The sequence below is a fragment of the Lepidochelys kempii genome, chromosome 1, assembly GCF_965140265.1.
Source record: "Lepidochelys kempii isolate rLepKem1 chromosome 1, rLepKem1.hap2, whole genome shotgun sequence".
Classification (NCBI taxonomy): Eukaryota; Metazoa; Chordata; order Testudines; family Cheloniidae; genus Lepidochelys; species Lepidochelys kempii.
In genome coordinates, this window is record NC_133256.1 from 249,370,652 (window position 1) to 249,394,303 (window position 23,652).

At 44.7% G+C, this 23,652-nt stretch overlaps 2 protein-coding genes across 6 annotated transcripts in view; one reads left to right on the forward strand and one right to left on the reverse strand.

The window, feature by feature from the left end:
* TBXAS1 (thromboxane A synthase 1) overlaps window positions 1–16,179 on the forward strand; it is a 316,405-nt gene extending 300,226 nt beyond the window's left edge. For 4 of the 5 annotated variants that reach the window (XM_073323035.1, XM_073323050.1, XM_073323042.1 and 1 more), the window contains 4 exons: window positions 2,705–2,793; window positions 9,128–9,265; window positions 12,647–12,809; window positions 13,428–16,179. In XM_073323035.1, the coding sequence (XP_073179136.1) occupies window positions 2,705–2,793; window positions 9,128–9,265; window positions 12,647–12,809; window positions 13,428–13,502 (465 nt within the window). In that variant the 3' untranslated portion in view covers window positions 13,503–16,179. The remainder of the gene's footprint in view (window positions 1–2,704; window positions 2,794–9,127; window positions 9,266–12,646; window positions 12,810–13,427) is intronic. The other variant, XM_073323058.1, reaches the window with a different exon arrangement.
* Window positions 16,180–19,803: 3,624 nt separating this feature from the next.
* Window positions 19,804–23,652, reverse strand: part of PARP12 (poly(ADP-ribose) polymerase family member 12) — a 31,259-nt gene continuing 27,410 nt past the window's right edge. The window contains exon 12 of the mRNA XM_073323012.1: window positions 19,804–22,391. Coding sequence (XP_073179113.1) covers window positions 22,081–22,391 — 311 coding nt within the window. The 3' untranslated portion in view covers window positions 19,804–22,080. The remainder of the gene's footprint in view (window positions 22,392–23,652) is intronic.

Consider the following 23,652-nt stretch of genomic DNA (forward strand, 5'->3'; position numbering starts at 1 on the left):
AGATTTGCCCACTCCAAATTGATTACTGACTGACCAGTAGCTGTCTGGCGTTGCAAGCTTCCACAGGGCTATTGCCACTCACTTGTGAACTGTGAGGGCTGCTCTCATCTTGGTATTCTTGCGCTTCAGGGCAGGGGAAAGCAAGTCACAAAGTTCCATGAAAGTGCCCTTACGCATGCGAAAGTTTCGCAGCCACTGGGAATCATCCCAGACCTGCAACACTATGCGGTCCCACCACTCTGTGCTTGTTTCCTGGGCCCAGAATCGGCATTCCACTGCATGAGTCTGCCCCATTAACATTGTGATATCCAAATTGGGGGGGAATGCGGTTTTAGAGAAAAGTGTGTTCATGTCCTCATCATCGTGATTCCGTCGCCTCCTTGCCTGGTTTTTCAGGTGCTGGTTCTCCATAAACTGCACGATAATGCGTGAGGTGTTTACAATGGTCATAACTGCTGTGGTGAGCTGAACGGACTCCATGCTTGCTGTGCTATGGCGTCTGCTCCTGGTCGGGCAATCCAGGGAAAAGAGCGCGAAACGATGGTTTGCCGTTGCTCTGACTGGGTTTAGCAGGCCGTTGATTTCACAGAGGGAGGGAGTAGAAAATGAATACAAAACAAATCTGGTCTATTTCTTGTTTTGATCCACTTCATCTATCTTTATACATGTTGCTGGCAGCAGACTGTGCAGTACAACTGCTAGCCATCGTCATCTCCTGGGTGCTCGGCAGAAGACGGTGCAGTATGACTGCTGGCCATCGTCTTCTCCTGGCTGCTGATTAAAAGACAGTGCACTGCCAGTAGGACTGAATCGCCATGAGACGAAACTTAAAAGGGAAATGACCTGGCTGAGTCACTCCCATGTTTGCCCAGGTGCCCCTGACCTCATCGAGTTTAGTTAAAAAAGCACCCAGGACTATGTCGATGACAGATACCAGTCATACTGCCTGGTCTGCTGCCAAAAGGCAATAAACTGTTGCTGTGCAGCAATGCAGTACCACGTCTGCCAGCACCCAGGAGACATATGGTGACGGTTAGCTGAGCGGGCTCCATGCTTGCCGTGGTATGGCATCTGCACAGGTAACTCAAGAAAAAAGGCGCAAAACGATTGTCTGCCCTTGCTTTCACGGATGGAGGGAGGGAAGGGGGACCTGACGATATGTACCCAGAACCACCCTTGACAATGTTTTAGCCCCATCAGGCACTGAGATTTCTACCCAGAATTCAAATGGGCAGCGGAGACTGCAGAAACTGTGGGATAGCTACCCACAGTGCAATGCTCCGGAAGTCGACGGTTGCCTCGGTACTGTGGACACACTCCGCCGACTACATGCACTTAGAGCATTTGCATGGGGACACACACAATCGACTGTATAAAAATGCTTTCTACAAAACTGACTTCTATAAATTCGACCTCATTTCGTAGTGTAGACAAGGCCTTACTGTCTGTTCGCACAGCACCTAGCACAATGGGGCCCCAGTCTTGTTTCGAGGCTGTAGGCACTATAGTAATAGAAATAACAACAATAAATGATTATTGCTGAAGTAAGGGACAAAATGCATATTGTGTTGACTAGAGATGAGACATCCTTTAACATAAGAGAAGAGTGGTAGCCCTATTTGGGCCCGGTGTGGATTTGAATAACTGACGTAGCCTCTCTGCCTATATTTTCCTTCTTAAAAATGAGTGTAATAGAACTTATCTACCTTATAGAAGGATCTGTCAGAGTTTGTACAGCCCTTGGAAAATCTGAAGTGGCACATGCTGTCTTAGCTCTGAATAAAGGGGATGTTCTAACCTGGCCAGGCATTCTCATTTTATTGTACGTATTGTCTGCATACCATCTGGAATTGTTCTCTGCTTAGTATTTTTAGTATGTAACATACATTTTCACATGAAAATTCAATAAAATATGCATTATGTATGAAAGCTGATGTAGTAAATGAAGAATGGACAGAATCCAGTCCCTGTTGTGTGAACCTCAGAGGCCCCAAATCTTCACAGTTTTAGTCTAGCCTGGCGTAAGTGTCTCTTCCTAATATGCTCCATGTCAGATTTTAGAAGAGACAAGATCCTTTAATTTAAACCGTACTCAGCTTTACTGGGGATCTTTTCAGATGTACTTTCTCTGCCCTCTGCTGACAGAACTGAATAATGACATGTACGATCTCTGTGAGTTTTCCAAGACAAGAAACGGTGAGAGAAATGTTCTCTCTCTCTCTGTTGTAGGGCTGGAGCTTTGTTATTTGTTTGTTCTGTTATTGTCCCTGTTGGCTCCTTTTTAGAATGTAAATTCATTGGAGCCAGAGTTGTGTTTGTTTATATGATGCTTTCTATCAATTGCATGTATACTTTCAGGGTTATGTAAATTAGGCCCAAATCAAGATCTGCTACACAAAGAGCAAATAAACTGGGTTTGGACAAGAGATCACCATGGGAGGAAACAGAATTATCCCCTCCCCTATCCACTACTGTGGTCCATTGGAATAGCACAAGTTGTTGCCACTGTGAGGAATTTTGTAATAAAGGTCCCACTGGGCACACTGTGGGCCCACCCTCAAATGCCATGACCTTGCCATGGAGAAACTCACCACAGCACACCATTCCAGGGTGCATTGGTCAGTAGTCTCCAAGGTAGCTCCTCCACAGCCTGCAGCTCCAGCAGTTTCCTGCACTTAATTATCTCTTTCTTCCTTTCTCCCAGGATGTTCCTGACTACCAAAATGTTCAAGAGCTCCCTTACCTGGATATGGTGATTGCAGAGACATTGCGCATGTACCCACCTGCATTCAGGTATACCTTTTCCCTCTAGCGCCTAGAGAGTACATCATTAGATAAATACAGTGGCAATCTGTTTGGAAGCCCCATGCTCTTGGCCTCCATGTAGCTATCAGTACTGCTCGTGCACTTGAGAGATACAGTGGGGCCAAATGAATGAAGAAGACTGGCTAAGGCAGCTCTGCTTAATGCACCCTTTTCAAAGCCAGCTGGTCAGGAGTCTCTTTTCACTGTTCTTCGGGTCCCCCAAGCCCAGGGGAAGCAGTATCTTTTTTAGCAGACTAGCCTTAGGAAGTCAGATGGTTCTTCTTTGCTCCACTTCAGAGATCAGAGTATAGAATTTACGTAGCCTACTGGCTGAGTAGGCCAGTCACCCCATTAAACCCCTGATCTTCTGAAGTTTGTGCATGTCCCTTGCTGTATTCAAAACCATGAATTGTACTATGTGCTAGATATAGCTCATTCTGTAGTATAACATTCTGCCCTAATACTGTACTATACCATTATAGCTAACTCTAGTGCCTCCATCCAGTGGTTATTCGAAATTTTCCTTAACTGATATTAAAATAATTTCCCAGGGAGCTTAGAAGTGTTTATTTCAAAAAAGTGGAGGGGAAATTAGCAAACCGTGTAAGATCACAAAACTGTAACAGAACACAAATCTCAGGTCTCGGGGTGGGATTTCCAAAAGCAAACCAGCATTAACCTAACTCTGTTTCTATTAAAGTCAATGGTAGAGCTCCCCTTGATTTCAGTAGGAGTAGAGTTAGGCCAATGCTGAGCACTTTGGAAAATCCCACTCTATGGTAACAAGTACCTTAAAATAAAATAGCTGAAAATTAACCCCTCTTTTACTTACCCCCAAGACCTGAGGGCAGGATCTTCCAAGATTTTCTGTGGAGTTGCACAGGGTTATAAGGGTTAATTATGCTTGCTCATAAACGACAACATTTTACTCTGAAATCCATGGTATATAAATGGAAGTTCCTGTGCCTGTTAAGCATCAGGGACATTTGAATTTCAACTCTGTCTGAAACACTGGGAAACAATCAATGTTTGTCAGATGGGAAACAGAATTAGAAGAGAAGGAAGTTATTTTGAAGCTTCCATTGATGTCATTTGTGGTTGTTCCTGATCTCTATCTAAGGCCCAGTGCATTGCAAAGATGCCAGATACATAAGACAAGAATAGTGCTGTATTCCAGAATACAAAGAAATAGTGACAGGTTTCAGAGTAGCAGCCATGTTAGTCTGTATCCGCAAAAAGAAAAGGAGTACTTGTGGCACCTTAGCGACTAACAAATGTATTTGAACATAAGCTTTCGTGAGCTACAGCTCACTTCTGAATCCATCCGATGAAGTGAGCTGCAGCTCACGAAAGCTTATGCTCAAATAAATTTGTTAGTCTCTAAGGTGCCACAAGTCCTCCTTTCCTTTTTAAAGAAATAGTGAAAATTCAATAGCAAACAAAATAATTTTACTACCATGAGTGAGAGATATTTAAAAACAATCTGAATAAATAGAGAACTTCACTCTGCAGAGCTGGTGGTCCAGTACCTTTCACCAACATCCTATTCACTTTTCAGCAAAAGGGAGGACTTGTCAATATTTTTCTCCAGGCTTTGGTTCATAGTTATCTATTTTTATTTAATTTTGTGTGAGTGAGAACATTATGCTGTGAATAGTGCCAAAGTGGCAGTCCTAGAGACTGAAATCTTCTATTTATTCACTAAATAGGTACAGGGCAGGCACCAGTAATCATACATAGTACCCCAGTCATGAGGTCACTGCAGATCTGGAGGAAGCACTTTTTAGGGATGAGATAACAGTTTGGCCTCCAGGGTTCATGCAGTCTTTGGTTTCTGCTGAGACTGTTCATATATTATTATTTGTATTACTGTACCACTTACAGGCCCCAATCAAGATCAGGGCCCTATTTTGCTTGAAACCATTCACACATATAGTAAGAAAGAGTCTTTAATTTGAAAAGCCTACACACTAAGTGGACAAAACAGACGAAGGATGAGAGAAAAGAAGTATTATCCCCATTTTACAGTTGGGAAATTGAGGCACTGAAAGATGAAGGATAAATTTTTCAAAAGCACCTAAGTCTCATTTTCACACGTGATTTAGGCACCTAGGTGCTTTTGAATTTTTTACCCTTCATCTTTTATTGCTTGAAATTCAATTGGATTTAGGCATCTAAGTCACTTAGGGTAAAAATTTCTAAAGCACCTAAGTGTCTTGTGCAAGGTCATGCAAGAAGTTTGTAACAAAACCGGGAATTAAACCCAGATCTCTAGTGCTAGGCTAGCGCTTTAACTAAAAGACCATCCTTTCTCTCTAAGAAGGGAGCCAGTTCTGGTAGCAGTTTCTGTGATTTTCAGTGGCTAATGAGAGGAGACCATCAAACTAATTTAACATGTAGGATACCAAACAGCCATCAGGAGATAACAATGCACAATAGGAGCTGGGGCCTCTAGTTGCTATGGTAATAGAAACATGAAATTACTCATAAAAACCTCCCTTAAAAGAACATTATGAAGGGTTGCAAAGTCAAGCTCTCAGAAGTTAGGAAATGACAGAATAAAGCTAACCTTTAATCTGGCCCCCTTACGTGTATGCATTATGATAGTCTCTACTGACATGACCACATGGCTATTTTTTCCACAGGACCCCGCCTCATTTGGTGCACAGGATGGACAGTGCTCACTTAGTGAGCAGCTATTCAATCTTTTCTTTCATCTGCATTGTTCAGTGTGTGGCCCCAGGTCTCATTTACTGCACACTATTCAAACTGTGCTCTGAAAACAGAATTATTAATTCCCTCGTGGGTTTTTCTGTGAGCTCATCACTACAGAGCTGAGAGAGTCACAGACATTAATTAATTTATGTTCGCACACCCCTGTGAGGTGAGGGAGTGGTACTGTCTCCATTTTCCAGATGGGGAGCTGAAACATAAATAGATTAAGCTCAAAAGTGTCCATTAATTTGGGATGCCTGAGTGAAAGGGCCTAGCACGTGATTTTTCAGCATGCTTAGAATTACACAGCACTTTGTGTCCAAGCCCAGCTCCTATTGACTGCCATCACAGCTGAGCGCTCAGCACTTCTGGACATCAGACCCCAGGGTATCAGGTTGGGGACCCAGAAAATAAGGAACACAGCAATTAGTGACCAACTCTGAAAAGTTTGGTATACGGGACTTGTCCGGAATCAGGAAGGAACTCTGTGGCAGAGGCAGGGAGAGAAGCCAGTTCTCCAGAGCATCATTCAACTGCCTTACCCATAAGATCATCCTTTCTCTTCCTGCAATCCTTTGTCTCATTCACTACACATCTTCTAGCTACTGCAACAAATGAAGGAGGCATCCTACAGAGAACAGCCTCCTTCACACAACCCCAATTCATTTCCAGAGAAGGTCCATCCTGTGCAGTGAATGAGGGCGAGGGACCTGTGACAAAAGTACTATGGCGTCATTAATGTAAGGCTGTATCATGGGCGTTGGAACAATTTGTATAGTGGGGGTGCTAAGAGCCATTGAACCAAACTGTAAACCCTGAATATGATGGAAACCACTTGAAGTCAGGGGGTGCAGCAGCACCCTCCACACCCCTAGTCCCAGCCCCTATAGGCTATATCATAATTCATATGCATAAGGAGGCAGAATTAAGGTTGCACAGGCACCTTAATGCTGGATTTCCTGACTTCTGATTTTGCACCATTAATTTTTTCTGTGAGTAATTTCCTATGTTTATAAAAAAGCAAACTGAAAAAGAAAACCTAGACATTCCATAATGTAGCATCATACTGATACCCACATGGGCCATCAGCATTGCTGGAACCTTTGGATCCCCTGCTAGGGTTGCCAACTGTCTAATCACACAAACCCAAACACCCTTACCCCCCTGCCCCACCCCTTCTCTGAGGCCCCACCCCACTCATTCTATCCCCCCTCCCTCTGTTGCTCACCTTCCCCCACCCCCTCACTTTCACCGGGCTAGGGCAGGGGGTTGGGGTGCGGGAGGGGGTGCAGGCTCTGGGATGGGGCCCAAGGGGTTCGGAGTGTGGGAGGGGGCTCTGGCCTAAGCCTGGGGCAGGGGGTTGGGGTGCAGGAGAGGGTGCGGGGTGCAGGCTCCAGCTGGGAGGCGCTTACCTGGGATGGCTCGTGGTCAGCGGTGCAGCAGGGCTAAGGGTGGCTGCCTGCCCTGGCCCTGCACTGCTCCCAGAAGTGGCTAACAAGTCCCTGGGGCCCCTGGGAGCTGTGAAGTCGGTGCTCGGGGTGCACAGAGGCCCCTGCCCCCACTGGGAGCAGCGTGGGGCTAGGGTAGGCAGGGAACCTGCCTTAGCCCTGCTGCGCCACTGGACTTTTAGCACCTAAAATCTCCTGGTTTGGCTTCAGTAGCCTCTGGGAGATAGGGCCTGATTCCAGGAGACTCCTGGCAAAACCGGGAGGGTTGGCAACCCTATCCGCTGCTCAGACCTCTGCCTCCTGAGCTGAGTAAATGGTTGATAGCAGTAGTAGGTTGCCATTCTGTCTGTGGATCAGAGTGAGACACTTTGCCGGTTGGTTTCATAGATTTTTGCTGACAACAGAGAAATGGTGAGGCTCAGAATGGGAATCTTCGGCTCCATCCCAAGCTCTGGAGGGCAGTGTGTTCTCGTGGGGACAGACTATTCTGCCCATTTCCCCCAAAACTTGATCCCTTCTGCCCTGTTCCCTCCCCAGTCCTCTCTCTTCCCCATTCCTGACTCCTCATCCCAATTCCATTCTCCTTACCTAGCCAGTTCAGGTTTCTTATCCAAATCCCACTCTCCTTGCCCGACCAATCATAGTTTTCCCCTGGAGAGTCCCGATCCCACTCGCCCACCACCCCACCCTTCCAGTCTCCTTGCCCAGTCATTCCCACTTCCCCCCATGCTTCCCATCTCCTAGTCCCCAGTCTTCTTGCCCAGCCAGTACCAGTTCACTACCTCCTCATCTGCTCGGTCTCTGACCGCCCCCCCTTGGCCTCCAATTCCTACCCTCTCCCTTCAACCACATTTGCCATCCCCACTGGTTCTCAGTCTGTGTTCTCAGGATCCTTGTCCAGTCCCATTGTCCCATCACCAGCTCCTTATCCCAGTCTCTTTCCCCCACATCTTGGCTCCTCATCAGATCTGTCCCCTTCAACCCACTGATTCCCAGGCTCCTTGCACAGCCAGTCCCAAGCTCTGTCCCTAAATCTTCATTTGATCTGTCTTCCCCATTTTGCTGCCAGTACCAGTCTGCTTTCCCAGCCAGTTCCCAGTCCCTATCTCTCTACCCCTAGTTCAAGTTTCCATCGCCCTCTTTCCTGTCCACCAACCTCCAGTACCAGTCATCCCCACCCCTCCAGGCTCCTTGTCTCAATTTGCTCCCCTCACCTTTGCATCCCTTCCCCTGGTCTAGTTTTTATCCCCTCTGCTTTCAAATCAGGATGCTTCCTCCCCCTCATTGCCTGAGTACAACAGGGGGGCATTGAAAGCACCAGAGAGACGTGCTCCCTGTTCTCAATTACAGTGTCTGGAGCTAGCCTGCAGCAGCGCAGAGCTACAATTGCAGAAAAAGTCCTGCTCAGGCCTGGGCTGTAGCATGCCCAGTGCAGACAATCTTTGGAGATCTTTAGCTCTTAAACTCTAGCAAGTCTCTACTGAGCATATGCAAACTGCAATTTTTCAGAGGCTTATAACTTGGCCAAATTTTCACAAAGACAGCAACAGTACATCCCTGATACAAAGGACAACCTCTCCCAAATGTCAGTCCCTGCTCAAGAGCATGGAGATGCTAGCACTTCCCAAAGAAAATGTCTCCAGAATTTTTTAATATGGGCAAAACGATACATTTTCCCCTTAGCCTCGTTCTCAGAAACAACGGAACTATTTTGGCTGAAATTTTCAAACATTTCAGCTTGAGGCAGACGCCTGGCATGGGAAATCAGAGTCCAAATGGAAGGTTTGACAAAGTTATAAGCAAAGGAAAACGGTCTAATAATGGGACATGTCAGGCAACCTTAATAATAGCGCTACCAGAGCCTCATCTAGCAGCAACAGTTACCAATTTGGGATGAATTCTAACTCCTAGTCTCGTGCTGCAAGGATCCATATTTCATTTGCGGTTCCCTGAAAAGTCCATGCTCTCTATTTTTATGGTGAAGATGCCCTTTGTGCGGCAAGCAACTGCTGTTCTGCTTATCTACCAGTGATCACCATCTTGCTTCCCCAATCATTGTAAAACCAACACAGATGACTTATTCAATGGCTGCTTTCAACACCCTGCCTTTGTACTTTTCTACTTACTCATCTGGGGTCGGTGACATTTAACTATTGCAGGTTCACTCGGGAGACATCAAAGGACTGCGTAGTGATGGGACAGCGTATTCCAGCTGGCGCCATAATAGAAATTGCAGTTGGACCTCTACATTATAACCCTGAGCTCTGGCCAGAACCTGAGAAATTCGTCCCTGAGAGGTATGTGGGATACTGCTCAACATCTCTTGTACCATTGTCCTTATTTAGACCATTTAGAACAAAGTCCTGCCTTAACTGCTGTTTCCTGTGTGGCTAATAAAAAAAGAGTGCTCTGTGTGTAAGCAGTTTGTTCCCAGGATGCCAATCCCATGCACTAGAAATGCATTCAGTATATGGATATTCAAATGAATACACCAGGCAACCCCCTTTGCTGCATAATTCCTGAACCCAACACAGCCCCAGCAATCAGCTGTTAACGTGGAGCAGGTAGACACCGTATCCAGCATCACCTCCACCAAAGTAGTTGGCTACTGGTAGATGAGTCTTAAATAGGAACCAATGCCATGTCTGTGGTTGCTCACCTGGCATGGGTATAACCTGTCCCTGGTCAAATGCTGCTACTTTGGCCACTCCTGGATATAGAAATTCGGAATAAAAATAGGCTACCCATTGTATTCATTTGCATGTAATTACCCAGAATTCTCCTCCAGTGCATGGCTGTTTCAGAGCAGCCTTTCTGTCTGAGATCCTGGAACAGTCTGGGTGTGCTGCTAGGGGCTTACTCCTGTACCTGAAGCCAGTGGGAGTTTTGTCTTCAGTGGGAGCAGGATAGGGTCCAAGTTCTTCATTCTGCTTGCAGGACAGACTTTCATGTAAAGCTTTTCTCACTTTCAAACTGGGTCTTAACGGAGTTCTGTTTGTATAACAACTGCATGGAGAAGAGACTATCCTGCAGCTGCAGAGGTTAGCAGACAAAAAGTGTTCTTGGAATTATTGCAGATCCAATACTATGTAGAAGCACAGGTTTGCTTAGTGGACACTGCTGATAAGACCTGCATCTCAAGTTGCCATCTTGTGAAAGTTCTAGTACAAAATGCTAGCCTCTCAAACACACTGGGTGTGATGCAGACTTTCTAAGAATAGCTCTGAAGGACTAATGTAACTACACATGTAAGTGGGTTTGTAAAGAGGAATCCTCTTGGAACAGTCCATCCTGTATACTAGTTGTCTGTTTTCTCTGTCTTAGCCCATAAAGAGGGGCAGCACCAGGGTCAGAACATAAGAATGGCCATACTGGGTCACACCAAAGGTCCATCCAGCCCAGTATCCTGTCTTCCGACACTGGCCAATGCCAGGTGTTCCAGATGGAATGAACAGAACAGGTGATCATCAAGTGATCCATCCCTTGTCACCCATTCCCAGCTTCTGGCAAAAAGAGGCTAGGGACACCATCCCATGCCTTTGCTGACTAATAGCCATTGATGGACCTATCTTCCATGAATTTATTTAGTTCTTTTTTGAACCCTGTTATAGTTTTGGCCTTCACAGCATCCTCTGGCAAAGAGTTCCACAGGTTGACTGTGGATTGTGTGAAGAAATACTTTCTTTTGTTTTAAACCTGCTGCCCATTAAACCTCTTTTTAGGAGAAAGGAGCATTTGTATTGTATTCTCAGGTTCAGATGAGAGGTCTGGCAATGATCTTTCTAGTGACAGATGTCATGTCTGGGTCTTCTGTTGACCACTGGACCTCATCATCTACTCCAGCTTCTGGAAGTGTTCAGTAAGCAGTGCTTTAAAGGAAAGTGTTTGGGGGATGGGAACTATAATGCACTTGACCAGATGTGCAGTGCTGTGCGTGGTGAAGCCGAGGCAAATGTCTTTCTTCACCTCTTCCTGAAGCAGGAGGTACAATTACCCATAGACTCACCTTAGCTTGCATAGTTTGCCAGTATTGTTAGCGGTCATAAGATTAGGCATCTTTCTCTTTAAAAAAAAAAAAAAAAATCATCCCCGGTATTTTTCTCTCTGGCCTTCTGTTGGTGAACCATCCTCAGATTGATTATGTTGCATGAAGAAGAATTGGTTATCTGTAAGTTTACTGACCTTTAGTCCCATTGTTCTTGTATTTTGGGACATACCAAAATGGGGAGACACATTTTTTCACTACGCATGCCATAATGCTGAATACCTCGACCAAGTCCTGAGGCAGGAGGTGTCTCTCACTATATGTTTGTACAGTTCTTAAGACACTCTCTGGGGTCCCACTCTCTCTTTGAGGCCTTTAGGTGCTACCATTAATACAACCCGCACATGATGATTTTTTCCTTTCCAGGCGAGGTAATCTCAGTCTTGAAATAGCCTTCAAAAGCTCTCATCGTATTTAAGTCCTGCTGTGTTCATTGCCTCTCTCTGGGGCCTTTCCAGACCCCAGGGCAGGAGCTGCAACTCTGGCTGGTCCTTGCACTCGCGAGGTGCACGTGGAGGGGAGGCTCATTGCCCCCCTCCCAGCACAAGTGCCCTTAAAGGTATGTGGATGGCTCAGCTGGCATTAGGGCAGTTCTGTACTGGCGCATCAGCCCTTGGCTCCCTACGGTAAGGGAGGGCCTAGCCCAGTAAGAGCAGATATCTAGTACAATGGCACCTCTTGACATGTTGTTGCTTTTCTAGAGTGTTCATAGCTTTGAAGGGCAGAAGGCCCTAGATTTCAGATGGATTGCTGGGTGCACTGAGCCCAATCCCTGGTCTGGCTAAAACTCCAAATCCAGACTGGCTGCTTTTCTGGAAGGTAAGGCTGCAAGGGATAGAGTTTCCACCACATCCCTTGGTAGTTTGTTCCAAAGGTTACTCTGCCTTGCTGTTAAAAAATTGTGCCTTTTTTCTAATGTGTATTTCTAATGTTTTTATTAGGTATTTTGAAAGAATTAGCTACCCTGGCCTCTTCTGGATGACTGCCACCTTAGTCCTCACTAGTAATTGAGCTGGGCACCTCCAGAATTAAGAGCATGCATGCCTTCAGTTTGAGCTAAAAACCTAAATCCCCTACTTCCTCTATGGATGGAGCACACATAAAACAGTGGGATACATCTGTGCAATAAGAGCCTTCTTCCCCAGCCAATCAGATCCCTGCTTTCATATTCCTGTTTTTCTCATCGTCCATCCTGAAGAGAATCCCAGGCAGGCTCTACCAATTTACATTGCTTTTGCAATGCAGGGGCAGCATTCTTGCTCATTCTAGATCAGAGTTCATTAGTTTGCTCTTGGCATATGCAGGCAGTAATTTCGCCGTTAGTTTATGCATAGGGTCTGGGTTGCTATAACGCCCGAATTAGTGTTCCGTAGTTTCCTCAGATAATGAGTGTTTAGTGAGGGCAGTTCATTAAAGACATCCTTTTTAAAATGACAAAAAGTCTGTTTGTCCTGCCGGGAGAACTACTCATTGACAAAGGACGTTTTAGTTTAGAGCAGAATTTGCTAACGGTCCCCTTGAGAATGGTTTACTGAGACCAATTTAAATCCAGCTTTCTCAAGATGTGAGCAGAAAAATCACATCAGTATGAAAACCGTTTCTTGAGCTGGTTTCCAATTTGCCCACCTTGCAGGTTCACAGCAGAGGCCAAACTACAGCAGCATCCCTTCACATACCTCCCATTTGGAGCAGGACCTCGCAGCTGCATTGGCATGAGGATGGCTTTGCTGGAGATAAAGATGACCCTGCTGCGGATCTTGCAGAAGTTCAAATTTGAAACCAGTCCCGAGACCCAGGTTTGTATATGTGGAAACTTATGGACGACACCTGTCAACTCTCTTGGGAACTGACAGACTGTTCTATAGGTGGCCGGTGATGTGTCATAGTACAGTCATGCAAAAAAACTAACAGGCATATGCGTATAATAAAAGTGGCAGCAGTGCTGAATCACATTACTTTAATCAAAATATAACTGGATTTGTCATTTAGTAAATAAAACAAACTTCTATAAGCCATAGAGCCTACAGCCCAGATCCTCTGCTGGCGTAAATAGTCTATGTCAATTTACACCAGTGTGTTTATCAGAGTACGTTGGTACTTCTGTTTTTGTACCTACTGTATATTTAGCAGCTCCAGAGCTTATGGCAGTTTATTTTATTTAGATTTGTAAGATACCTGAGCATCCACTGCCTAACCTAAAAAAAAAAATTAATTATTTTTACCATTATACTGCCAACAACTGGCTATAAAATGGACACTTTACAACTTCCATGACGTCTGTATGAGTTAATCTCATAAAGGAAACTGAAAACATCAGTTTGTACTTGTGAAGCTTTTACACGTATGCACCGCGCCATACACTGTGTGAAAGAGAGTAAGCGTATAAAATATGTAATTTATTTTCTCTTTTTCAGATTCCTTTGCAGTTGACATCTGTATCGTCATTAGCACCAAAAAACGGAGTCTATGTTAAGATAGTACCTCGATAGAGCAAAAACCCCATTCTGAAAGCCTCCAAGGAGGTGATCCATTGTTCAGTGGCTCGCTGATAGATTGGGGGGTACCATTTTCAAAAGTACTTAAGTGACTTGGGAGCCTAAATCTCATTGAAAGTCAATTGGACTTTAAATGGGTGGGCCAAAATCCTGCTGATTTTCAATGAGACTCAGGCTCTTAAGTCACTTTTGAAAATGGGACTTAAGTACTTTGGAAGGTTTTACCCAAGCCCATGACTATGAATAGTCTCTGAAAAAGCCTACCACTTTTCATCAGCCTTAGTGGTCGTAACAGGGCCCACTTCATTTTACTTATCTACATGGGAGTTTGTCCAGGCTCCAATCTTAGCAGTCTGCACTCCTCACCTTCGGTAGATTTTTATAAGATGTTGAACAATCACTTGTTAGCTAACACGTTTTAACAGACCTTTAAATCTGAGTCTCAAACTCTGAAAGCCAACATGTGTGGTGGTAACAGCAAGGACTAGGAATCAGGACACCTGGATCCTACTCCAAACCCTGCAGTTGACTGATCTTGAGCAGACAGCCTAACCTCATGTCAAATGAAGATAATGCTTACTCACCTTTTGTAAAGCACTCTGAGACATTTGGATGAAATGTGCTCGTATTATCCTCTAACTTTTGTTACAATGGATTTTAAAATAATGGTAAATGTCTGTACAGCACTTAAGATCCTATAAACAGGACCAGACCAAAAAATGTTGTAGACTGCTATTAAGTTTTGTCTGTTACCGAATAGTATTTAGAGAACCTTGGAATATACAAGTTTGAAGTGTTTAGGAGAACTCGGGGAATTTTAGGGTTGACCTGAAGATGGTGGCACAGCAGGAGTTTTCCCAGCATGGCATGACACTTTTCCTTTCTATGCATTTCAGTTGGCACTATACTTTAGCAGAGGAAATGAAGGAGGCTGCATGCACTAGTGCTTAAAGTCAAGGATTGGGAGCCAGGAAAATCAGTTCCAATAGCTACACTAACTCATTAGGCGACCGAGCAGCAAGTCACTTCACCAACTTGTGCCTCACTCAACCCACATAGGGAAAGAATGTGGGTGAATGCTAGGCCCAGCGGCTGCCTGCATGTCTTCACAGTCACAACAGCACTTATTTGATTCTTCAGGACCGTTTGCCCACAGCATCTGCAGTAGCTAAAAGCAAATTTTTCCATGTTTGGAATTTTTCCATATTTGCACACATGGAGCAAACGGTCTCTTCTGCTGCATCCTGGCCCACCCCAGCAGTGGCTCAAAGTACAGTTTTGGGGGCTGCATGATACCTAGATAGAAGCAGAGAGTTTACTCCATACCCAACCCTAGGTGGAAAATTAAGAAAAAGGAAGAAAGTTGTCATAGGCCCAAGTTTTTGTGTGTGTCCCTGTTGCAGGCCCCTGGGTCCTATGTGGGCTAGTGGAGTGTCACTGAGCATCCTTCACACTAAGACACTGACCATTACAGCTGCAGCATGTTTAGAATTCCCAGCAGCCTCTACTGCTTCTTAAGCCTCAAGGAACTGTGGCCCAGATCCTCAGAGATATGCCACTGATTTCAATGGAAGTCAACGAGCCTAAACACCTTTGAGGATGTGGGCACTGGTCCCTTCCCAGGCAGAGTAGCAGCACCGAGGACATTACGGATCACTAGAGGAAGTTCTATCCACTGAAGAAGGTAGGTCTCAGTTGGAGAGTGGGGTGGTAAGAGGCAGCCTTCCAAGTGTTCAGGGGAGATGTATATTATTTTTTTTAAACATAGGGCCCTACTTTAGTTTCCACTGCAGGCTGAGATCATGAACAAGAAGAAAGGAGGAGGTTGGTGAAGTTTATTCATTTTGCCAAAAATAGGTTATTTCCTCCACTGTGAAATTAAATTTTCCTGACGTTCCAGCCAGCTGAGCACTCATGAGTACTTTAAAAAAGCCCAGTGAGCTTTTGATAAAACGTAACTTCAGACTACCCTTTAAAAAAAAGAACATCGGTTGCTAGTTGGGAGGGAGGGCGGGAGAGCCAGCCTGGTGCTCTGTGGGCCTCAGCCCAACCAGTCACACTTCTTTCCTAAAGCTATGCTACAGGAAACACCAGCACTTGTGCATGGCACACACAAAACCAGCTGCAATATATTTCTTTGCAGCTGCGGTACAAATCATATCGAGTAAAGGCGCTCGATTAGAAGACTGCTGCTGCTCCATGATTCCCATCTACAGTTTCTTGCTTGCATGTGGCACGTTGAGAGTGGTGGGATTGGCGCATGCTGCTTTCACCTCTTGCTGGTCATTGTGACCACACTTTTAAAAGTCATGCTCTCATCTTCCTTACCAAGGCTTGTGTTTAGTTCTGTGATGAGATTTTCTTCTCGCTTGAGTTCTAGCATAGTAACTGTGGATTATAGGCCTGAGAGTTAATGCTCCATCCATACTCCGGCCTTGCCATGCTGGAGTTTAAATGACTCAATGTGCCTATGAAATGAGCTGTTGAATTAATGGTGTAATCTAAAAAGGTGCAGCATGCACCGCTATACACAATTTTGCCTCAATTTTTTCAATAGTATATTATTTGTGGTTGTGATTCTAAATTATACCTGTAAACTGGAATAGTATAGGGTAGTCTCATTAAAGGTTTTTCCCATCCATTTGTCTTAAAGAAAAAAAGTGTTTGTCCTTTACTGTGTTCTGGCGATCTCCATCAGAAAGTCAGCCTCCCAGTTCTCTTCCAACAGTGTTCTCCTGCTTCCCCTCCTCCCCCCAACCTGCAGGTCCTCCCTTTCTTCATTTTAAAACACACACTTTAGAGCCTAAACCCTCAAAGTCTATTTATTGCCCTATTTATCCAAGGAATTGGAGCTACCACAACATGTCCACTGGAATTTAAAAATTATTGTAAGAAAACAGATCAGCATAACTGATATGGTGCATGGGGTTCTAAGGCATGGAAACAGGCATCACTGAAGGGACTTGAGTAGTCAGAAACTTATAACTGACATGTATATTGCCACTCCAATGCAGGTTCGTGGCTTAACTAACAATACAGTGACTGTCTTGCAAGACTTTTCAGCTACTATGTTAATACCAGCTTGCCCATCCCTGAATACAGGGCTGATTGCAAAGGAAGTAAGTGCCAACTGTAGTGACTTGTCCATTTTGAGGTAGCCAGTTTTCCCCACAGGTGCAGGTTAAGCCAGAATTCTGAATCTGAAAGTTAGCCACCGTTTTGTTAATTCTGCTTGGAGGCAGTCAGTGGCTTTGGACTAGTATGGCAACCAGAAGGTTAAGAGGAAGAGAGGATGCCTCAGGACAAATGAAGAGTCCTGCACCCCACTGCTTCCTTTTAAATGGTAGTTGCTGGCCTGCCAACCCCTAACTTCGTTATACAACAGCACTTAATGAGCCTCACTCCACCGCTGTCCTTGTAGAGTTCTGCATCATAACTGATGAAACAGGGTGGGGAGATGAACTCATCTTTGCCATCAAACTATGCCCTGAGGGTCTGAAAAGGGATAATAAACGACACTGCAAGCTGCCCTTCTGATGTTGCTCCCTCTCCTCACAGAGATGAGATACAGGAAGCTGTCATTCCCTCAAGGCAGCTTTTCCAATCCCGTCTGCCACTTTTCTGGAAAAGGGGATGAGGGGAAAACAGCAGCCTGCCCCTAAAGCTGAGCTTCCTATCAAGACACACGATAAGAGGAGGAGAAGCAGAGAAACAGCTTCTTGGCTGCCAAAGCCTGCAGGTGCACCCGTTGCTGGGACATAACTGGAATTGGACATGTTGTTGAGCTGATTTGTTAGAAATTTGAAGTAGTTTGGAACTTTTCCTCACGGTGCCACAACAGAGAAGCCCCCCAGCTGCTGCTGTGGAAGCAGATAGAACTTCAGGAGGCAGGGGCTTCCCATGCTGCTAGAGCAGGGGTAGGCAAACGTTTTGGACGGTGGCCCATGAATGCTCATGAAGTTGGGGTGCGGGTTCTGGCTGGGGATGAGGAGCTTGGAGGGTGGGAGGGGGAATCAGGGCTGGAGTGCAGGAGGTGGTCAGGGAGCAGGCTCCGAGCAGCGCTTACCTCAAGCAGCTTCAGGAAGCAGCGGCATGTCCACCGCTCTGGCTCCAACAGGGAGGCGCAGCCAGGCGGCTCTGCGTGCTGCCCTGTCCGCAGGCACCACACCCACAGCTTCCCTTGGCAGTGGTTCCTGGCCAATAGGAGCTGTGGGGGCAGCACTTGGGACAGGAGCAGCGTGTGGAGCCCCCTGGCTGCCCCTACAGGTAGGAGCCAGAGTGGGGACATACCACTGCTTCCAGGAGCCGCGTGGAGCCACATCATGCATGGAGCGGGGCAAGACCTCGACCCCGGTCTCCGGTTGAAGCTCGAGGACTAGATTAACACATCTGATAGGCTGCAGGTTTGTTTTAAAATTACATGAGACTACTTTAGAACAGGTCCTAGTCACTTGCAGACAGATGACAGAAAGCAAAGACTAACAATGAAACATCTTCAGGGAATTCACATTTTGCAATCAATGCTAAAAGCTGTCACTTTAAAAGTGTATTTTTATATAACTGTATTGGGATAGAGAACCTTGCCAACGTAGTAGTTCACAAAGCACTTTTTAGGAGGGGGAATTACTCTTACTCTGGATTACATGTGAAATTTTAAGGAAAATTCTGCAGCATAGTAGAAAGTCACTTCACAAAATAAATATTTTATATACATTTTCTGCTTTCTATTCTATGAGTAAAATGGAATTTCCACCTGAACTTTACCATAGATGCTGATTTGTTTAGCATATATTTATTGTTCCCTGGGCCTTAATAATAGCACCTGTATTGGAAGGGTTAGAGGTCAACTCATAAAGCTGAATCTCTCATCCCTTGTTATTGAGGAAAGTTATGCAGCAGGCAACAGGAAACAAGCTAATTTTTTTTAGACAGACATCAAGTTGGATCTCAGAGATGCTTGCTCTCTGCCTAGCTGCAGTTTGCCACCTCTATTCAAGCAGTTCGCAGGATTTCCTCAATTGTTAGTTATCTTTAAAACTGAGCTGACTCCCACAGCAATACTCACTTAAAAGTGGAGAAGGCATCTGGAAATCATTCAAGGCACTTTTGAACAAGAGGCCTGACCTATTTACTGTTCATTTTCTATGACATGCACTGATCCAATGGTTAATTAACTACCCCCTAACAGCTGACTAACCTCCAAATTTCCCTGACCTTCCTCCCAAAATAAAGTACTTTAACTTGAGCCACAGAGGTCTCCCGTTACCTCCACTTTCACGATTGCTGATGTCCTCTCCTTAAGGTGGCCATGTGTCCATGCTTCTAGGTCCTGCCTTGCGTGAGAGTTTGACCGCCTCCTCTGGAAATCTTTTCTTAAAAGTCCCCCCTTCTAATCCAAATATTCACAAAACTCTACACCACACAGACAGAGCTGCCTCCCTCTCATGTATAAACAGACCTGGCCTCCACTCAGCCCTCAGATCAGGCCCTGGCTGCAGGTATCAGACTTGGCAATAACATAAGATAAAATGCTCACGCCTCTCCTGTCACTCCCCACATGATTCTTCGCTTACTGCTAAGATATGGCTGTTATCAAAGCCCTATAAATCAAGGCAGAAGCTGAATATCACTGCAAGCCTGAAATACTAAGTCAACTGGTAGACTCAGTTTCCATAGTATAGACAACAGGTTGGTCATAAAATGCTGAGGTACCCTACTGTGCTGCAGACTGCATTACTGTCAAGCCAGTTTTCCTTTCAGCCCACCCTCCATATGCCTTCACAGGACAGGGCTGGTGGCAGAAATCCATGTAACCCAACCTCTCTATTATCCCACTCTAGAACACCACTCACGCATGTTCCAGACACTCAAGAGCTATGGCTATCGCTTGAGACAGTCAACATAAGTTTGCATATAATTTAGGTTTCATACGAGGTACCTTTTTTTAAAAGCCAATGATTTCCAACTGCACTGTAAACAGAGAACACTACAGACTCCCTTAGTTTGTAAGAACTTGAACATGAAAGTTCACTAGAACCCAAAAGTGCAATTCATGCTGCTATTTGCAGTACCCAAGATGAAAAAAGCAACAAAGCCTGTTTTTCCCCAGGGTGGAGGGAGAAGCTTCCTCAGCCTTTGAAAACTTACAATAAAAACTGCTCTGCTTTGCATGAAAGACATTCAGTGTGAATCTTTTGTTGCTACTTACCACAGTAAGAAACAAGGATCCACCTAGGTAGAAACATTAAAGAGGGTTAGAGGATACAAAGAGGCCACTATTTGACTCAAACCTTAATCAGTTTTCGGTTCAAAATATTTTAATTTGTATTAAAAAAGAGGAGCCATGCATATTGCCACAGAAGGTAGCATACATACAGCTGGGAAGAAGAAGATTCAATTTCAAACATTAAAAACATCGAGAAATAGGGCTACCGATTGCTTCCAGTTAGACATTTGTTCCTCATAGGCACTTAGAATATATGACTAGCCAATACGTTCACTGTAACTGAAAGACAGCTGCTGTAAGCCCACCATTCCCAGCCATTACAAAGGAGAGCGAGGATCCTGAGTAGTAGTCTCCTCTCTCCAAGCAACGCAAATGTTAAGCTTCAGTCACCAATATCATGATTGTAAATGAGAAATATACAGCTGCTTATGTTTCAAGGTACCAATAAAAGTCATATTATACCCTCCCCTACCAGGACAAACATGTACGGACAGTGAAAGCTTTAGTGGTTCATCCAGAATTGTCACAGCTCTCTAGTTAAAGCATTCATGTGTTAGTTGCAGCAGCGTCATTACATAACTAAGTAGCTCAGCTGTTCACAGCAGGGCATTAGGCACTATAGTTTATTTTGTGTACATATGGACAGTCTTATTGACGTTCAAGGATGGGCAACCTTTAAATCAGTCCTTGCTATGCTTCCAGCTTTAGCACTTGCTTCCAATCTTTACCAGAAGATAGGTAGAGAAGTCAGAAGAGATCCAGGCAGTGTAAGTAACTAGTGATAATCAGAGGCATTATTAGGATTTTGAAGTTTCTTCTGCTCTCCCATATTGCAGCAGGCTTTTGGACAGAGCTTTACCCTGCCCAGAAATACACCCTGGAAGGGAACGTATTAAAAATCTAGGCTTAACTTTTCATTCACACGTTAGTTAACAGGTGGAAGGGGAAAGCTTCCCAGAAGCGAGGAAAGCTCAGAAGTGCAGTTCTATTCTGAAATGCAACTACTGTACGTGAAATGGCACATTTACTCAGTCTATCTGTTCCTTGCATCTATAAGAACTAGAAAGCTGATTTCAGTGTCAGAGTTTTGATTGCTTTTGACTCTTGTTAACATACAGGAATGAACAGAGCCAAGATAAATAGCGAACTAGATTCTATCCTTTCGGATACATCAACAGAATTGTTTTCTATATTCCAATTACAGGACCAATCACTTAAACCTGTATAGCCCCCACAGAATATAGTGGGTTTGCACAGATGTCACTGAAGGCAAACGACATGACCTATGGAACCTTCATTACTGGCATTGATGGAGGAGGAGGAGGAAAGAACCTCACTCAATGCTTAGATCCCCAAGCTGAGTTTGCAGGGCTGACAACAAGGAAAAACAGCCTTGTAAAAACTCTTTTAACCTGGAGCTACAGAGACAATAAACATGATCCCCACACTGATTCTTAAAGAAGAATCATGCTTTTAAAAAAAATGCAAATGTGTATCTATATACCACCTCTGACAACTAGGAACAGATAAGAACAGAAAGCTGTAGCTGCCACATCTCTCACACCATGTCAGAAAAACATCAATCCTACAGGCAAGTCTAAAAGAGAAAAGCGTAAGAAAAAGAGAAGTTCTTAGATCTTTTGCCTGAAGCAGTTCTGCTGGAGAGGAGAAAGAACACACAGCAACTGCTCCGGTGTCCCATCTTACACACCTAAGCTTGCCGCTGTTCCAACCAAATCACCACAAAGCCTGAGTCAAACTCATGTAACTTCACAGATTTAAAGCTTCCTGCGTTATTTTTTTTGTAACCCACATTTGGGGCTTAGCAGGCCTGAGGTATGAGGAGGAGAAACCCTTGGCAAGCAGAGGGATGTAGGTCACCCTGATGTGGTAGCAGTGATCCACAGGAGGGCCATGTGTGCAACAGTCCCCAGGGAACTATTACAAAAATTGCTTGCCCACAAGAAGCCTTGTGCAGATTCTGTCCTGGCAAACTAGTTTCACAGCTAACTTCACTAGGGGAGAACTAATGAAGACATAATTCCTTTTTTAAGCATTTCATATGACATCGCAACCACCTGCTTTTCTATTACTTCATCTCACAGTGCAAGAATGATATGAACATCTACTGGATTTATTAAATCCCCCAGAACAGACTAACAATGGGAAAAACAAGTTAGCCGTACTAGAGAAACTTAGGAATAAAGACTGGATTTTAGAAACTCATAAAAATACTATGTCTTTTCTAAAATTTCTTAAGATACTCAGCCCTGCTTACTGTTACAAGGAGAGGGTAGAGAGTCTACATGTGTAGAAAATGTACACAAAAAACTCTCCTCAGTTAAGTCAATTCCGAAAATAAGCAGCATGTGAAGCCCTTGACAGAGCAGCTGCCACCGCCTGGTCCATGTATTCGATCAGATACTCAGGATAAATCTGATGTTTCTCAAAGATGACGAAGATAGACGGATTCGAAAGGCTATTCACGCAGCTGTCATAGAAATTGTTTCCGCTGTCCTTGGCGGGAGGACGAAGATAGGAAGAGCTACCAAGGGTAAAGTCCCCCACCAAGACCCGAGCCAGAAACATGGTCTTGATGTTTGAGGCCGTCTTGCTATAGTTATCAGAGTACGAGGCATCCCTTGCAAAGTAGCTTCCTGCAGTAGACAAAGATAAAGTTGGTAAGATTGCTGGCTTCCTGGAATACATCGAGAAAACAACCCTAATCTTTACTGAGAGAATCAATCAGAAGCTGGTGAGAGATTTGTAAATAATTTCATGCGTGTTAGGCATCCTTTCCAGCATAATTTATCGTTAGGTATTACCACAATTTGATTTTTCACAAAACATGTTAGATATTACTAGTGTTTTTTTATTTTCTAATTTCTCTTTCTGAGAGTATGCTATTTGCCCCCAAACCCATCCCACCATACATACACACAAAGCTTATAGTAAGTTTTTGGAAGCTTGAAATTGAAGTATCTTTCCTTCCAAAATGTTCTAATCATCATAAGCAACCACTGGGTGAATAAACTCTGGAACGATAGATTAAATGTTTAAAAAATTAAAGCCCATTCTGTTTCACTTGATATGTGGATCCTTTGCTGTAAGCAGGGCAGTGGCAGGGACTGTATCATTTTCCAGGGATGGAAGGAATACTGAAGCAGAGTGTAGTTTACTTGCATGGCATCAGAGACCAACTAAATACCACTTCCTCTTGGGGTTCAGAGAAGACAAGCCGCAGCTCCAGGGGGGAGGAACACAGACAGGCGTAAGGGGGCCAAGAGTGGCACCCCAGCTGGGGCTGGCTGCCAGAGCCAGGAATAGAGCTGGCTGGCACCCCCTTCCCCCTGTGGGGGCTGGCCCACACCCAGACGCACCCCCCCAAACATTACTCTGCACCCGCCCTTGTGGGGCGCCCCTCCCCCCCCCACCACAGTTTGCAGACCTCTGGTCTAGTCTGACCTCACGTATGACATAGGGCATAGAACTTCCCCACAATAATTCCTAAAGCAGATCTTTTAGAAAAAACACATCCAATCTTGATTTAAACATTGCCAGTGATGGAGACTCCATCAAACCCCTAGGGAAGTTGTTCCAATAATTAATGACGCTCACTGTTAAAAATTCATACCTTAAATTTGGGTGGGTGACGTGTTGACTGGAAGCATTCCTGTCCCCTCTTCTTTCCACACAAACAAGTGGGTTTACACGGCTGTGTGGAGCACATAGGCCAAGGTCTGCAGAAGTGCCTGAGCTCCAGCTGAGTGTGTTTGTTACATTGCCACATGAAGTGGTTAACATTAACACTACCCACTTAAGCATACAGGTAATACCTAGCTCAGGTGAATGCCTCTTCCCTCTGCCATTCTCCAGTTCCAACTACTGCTGGGCTAGAGAAAGTTCTCTCTAAATCAA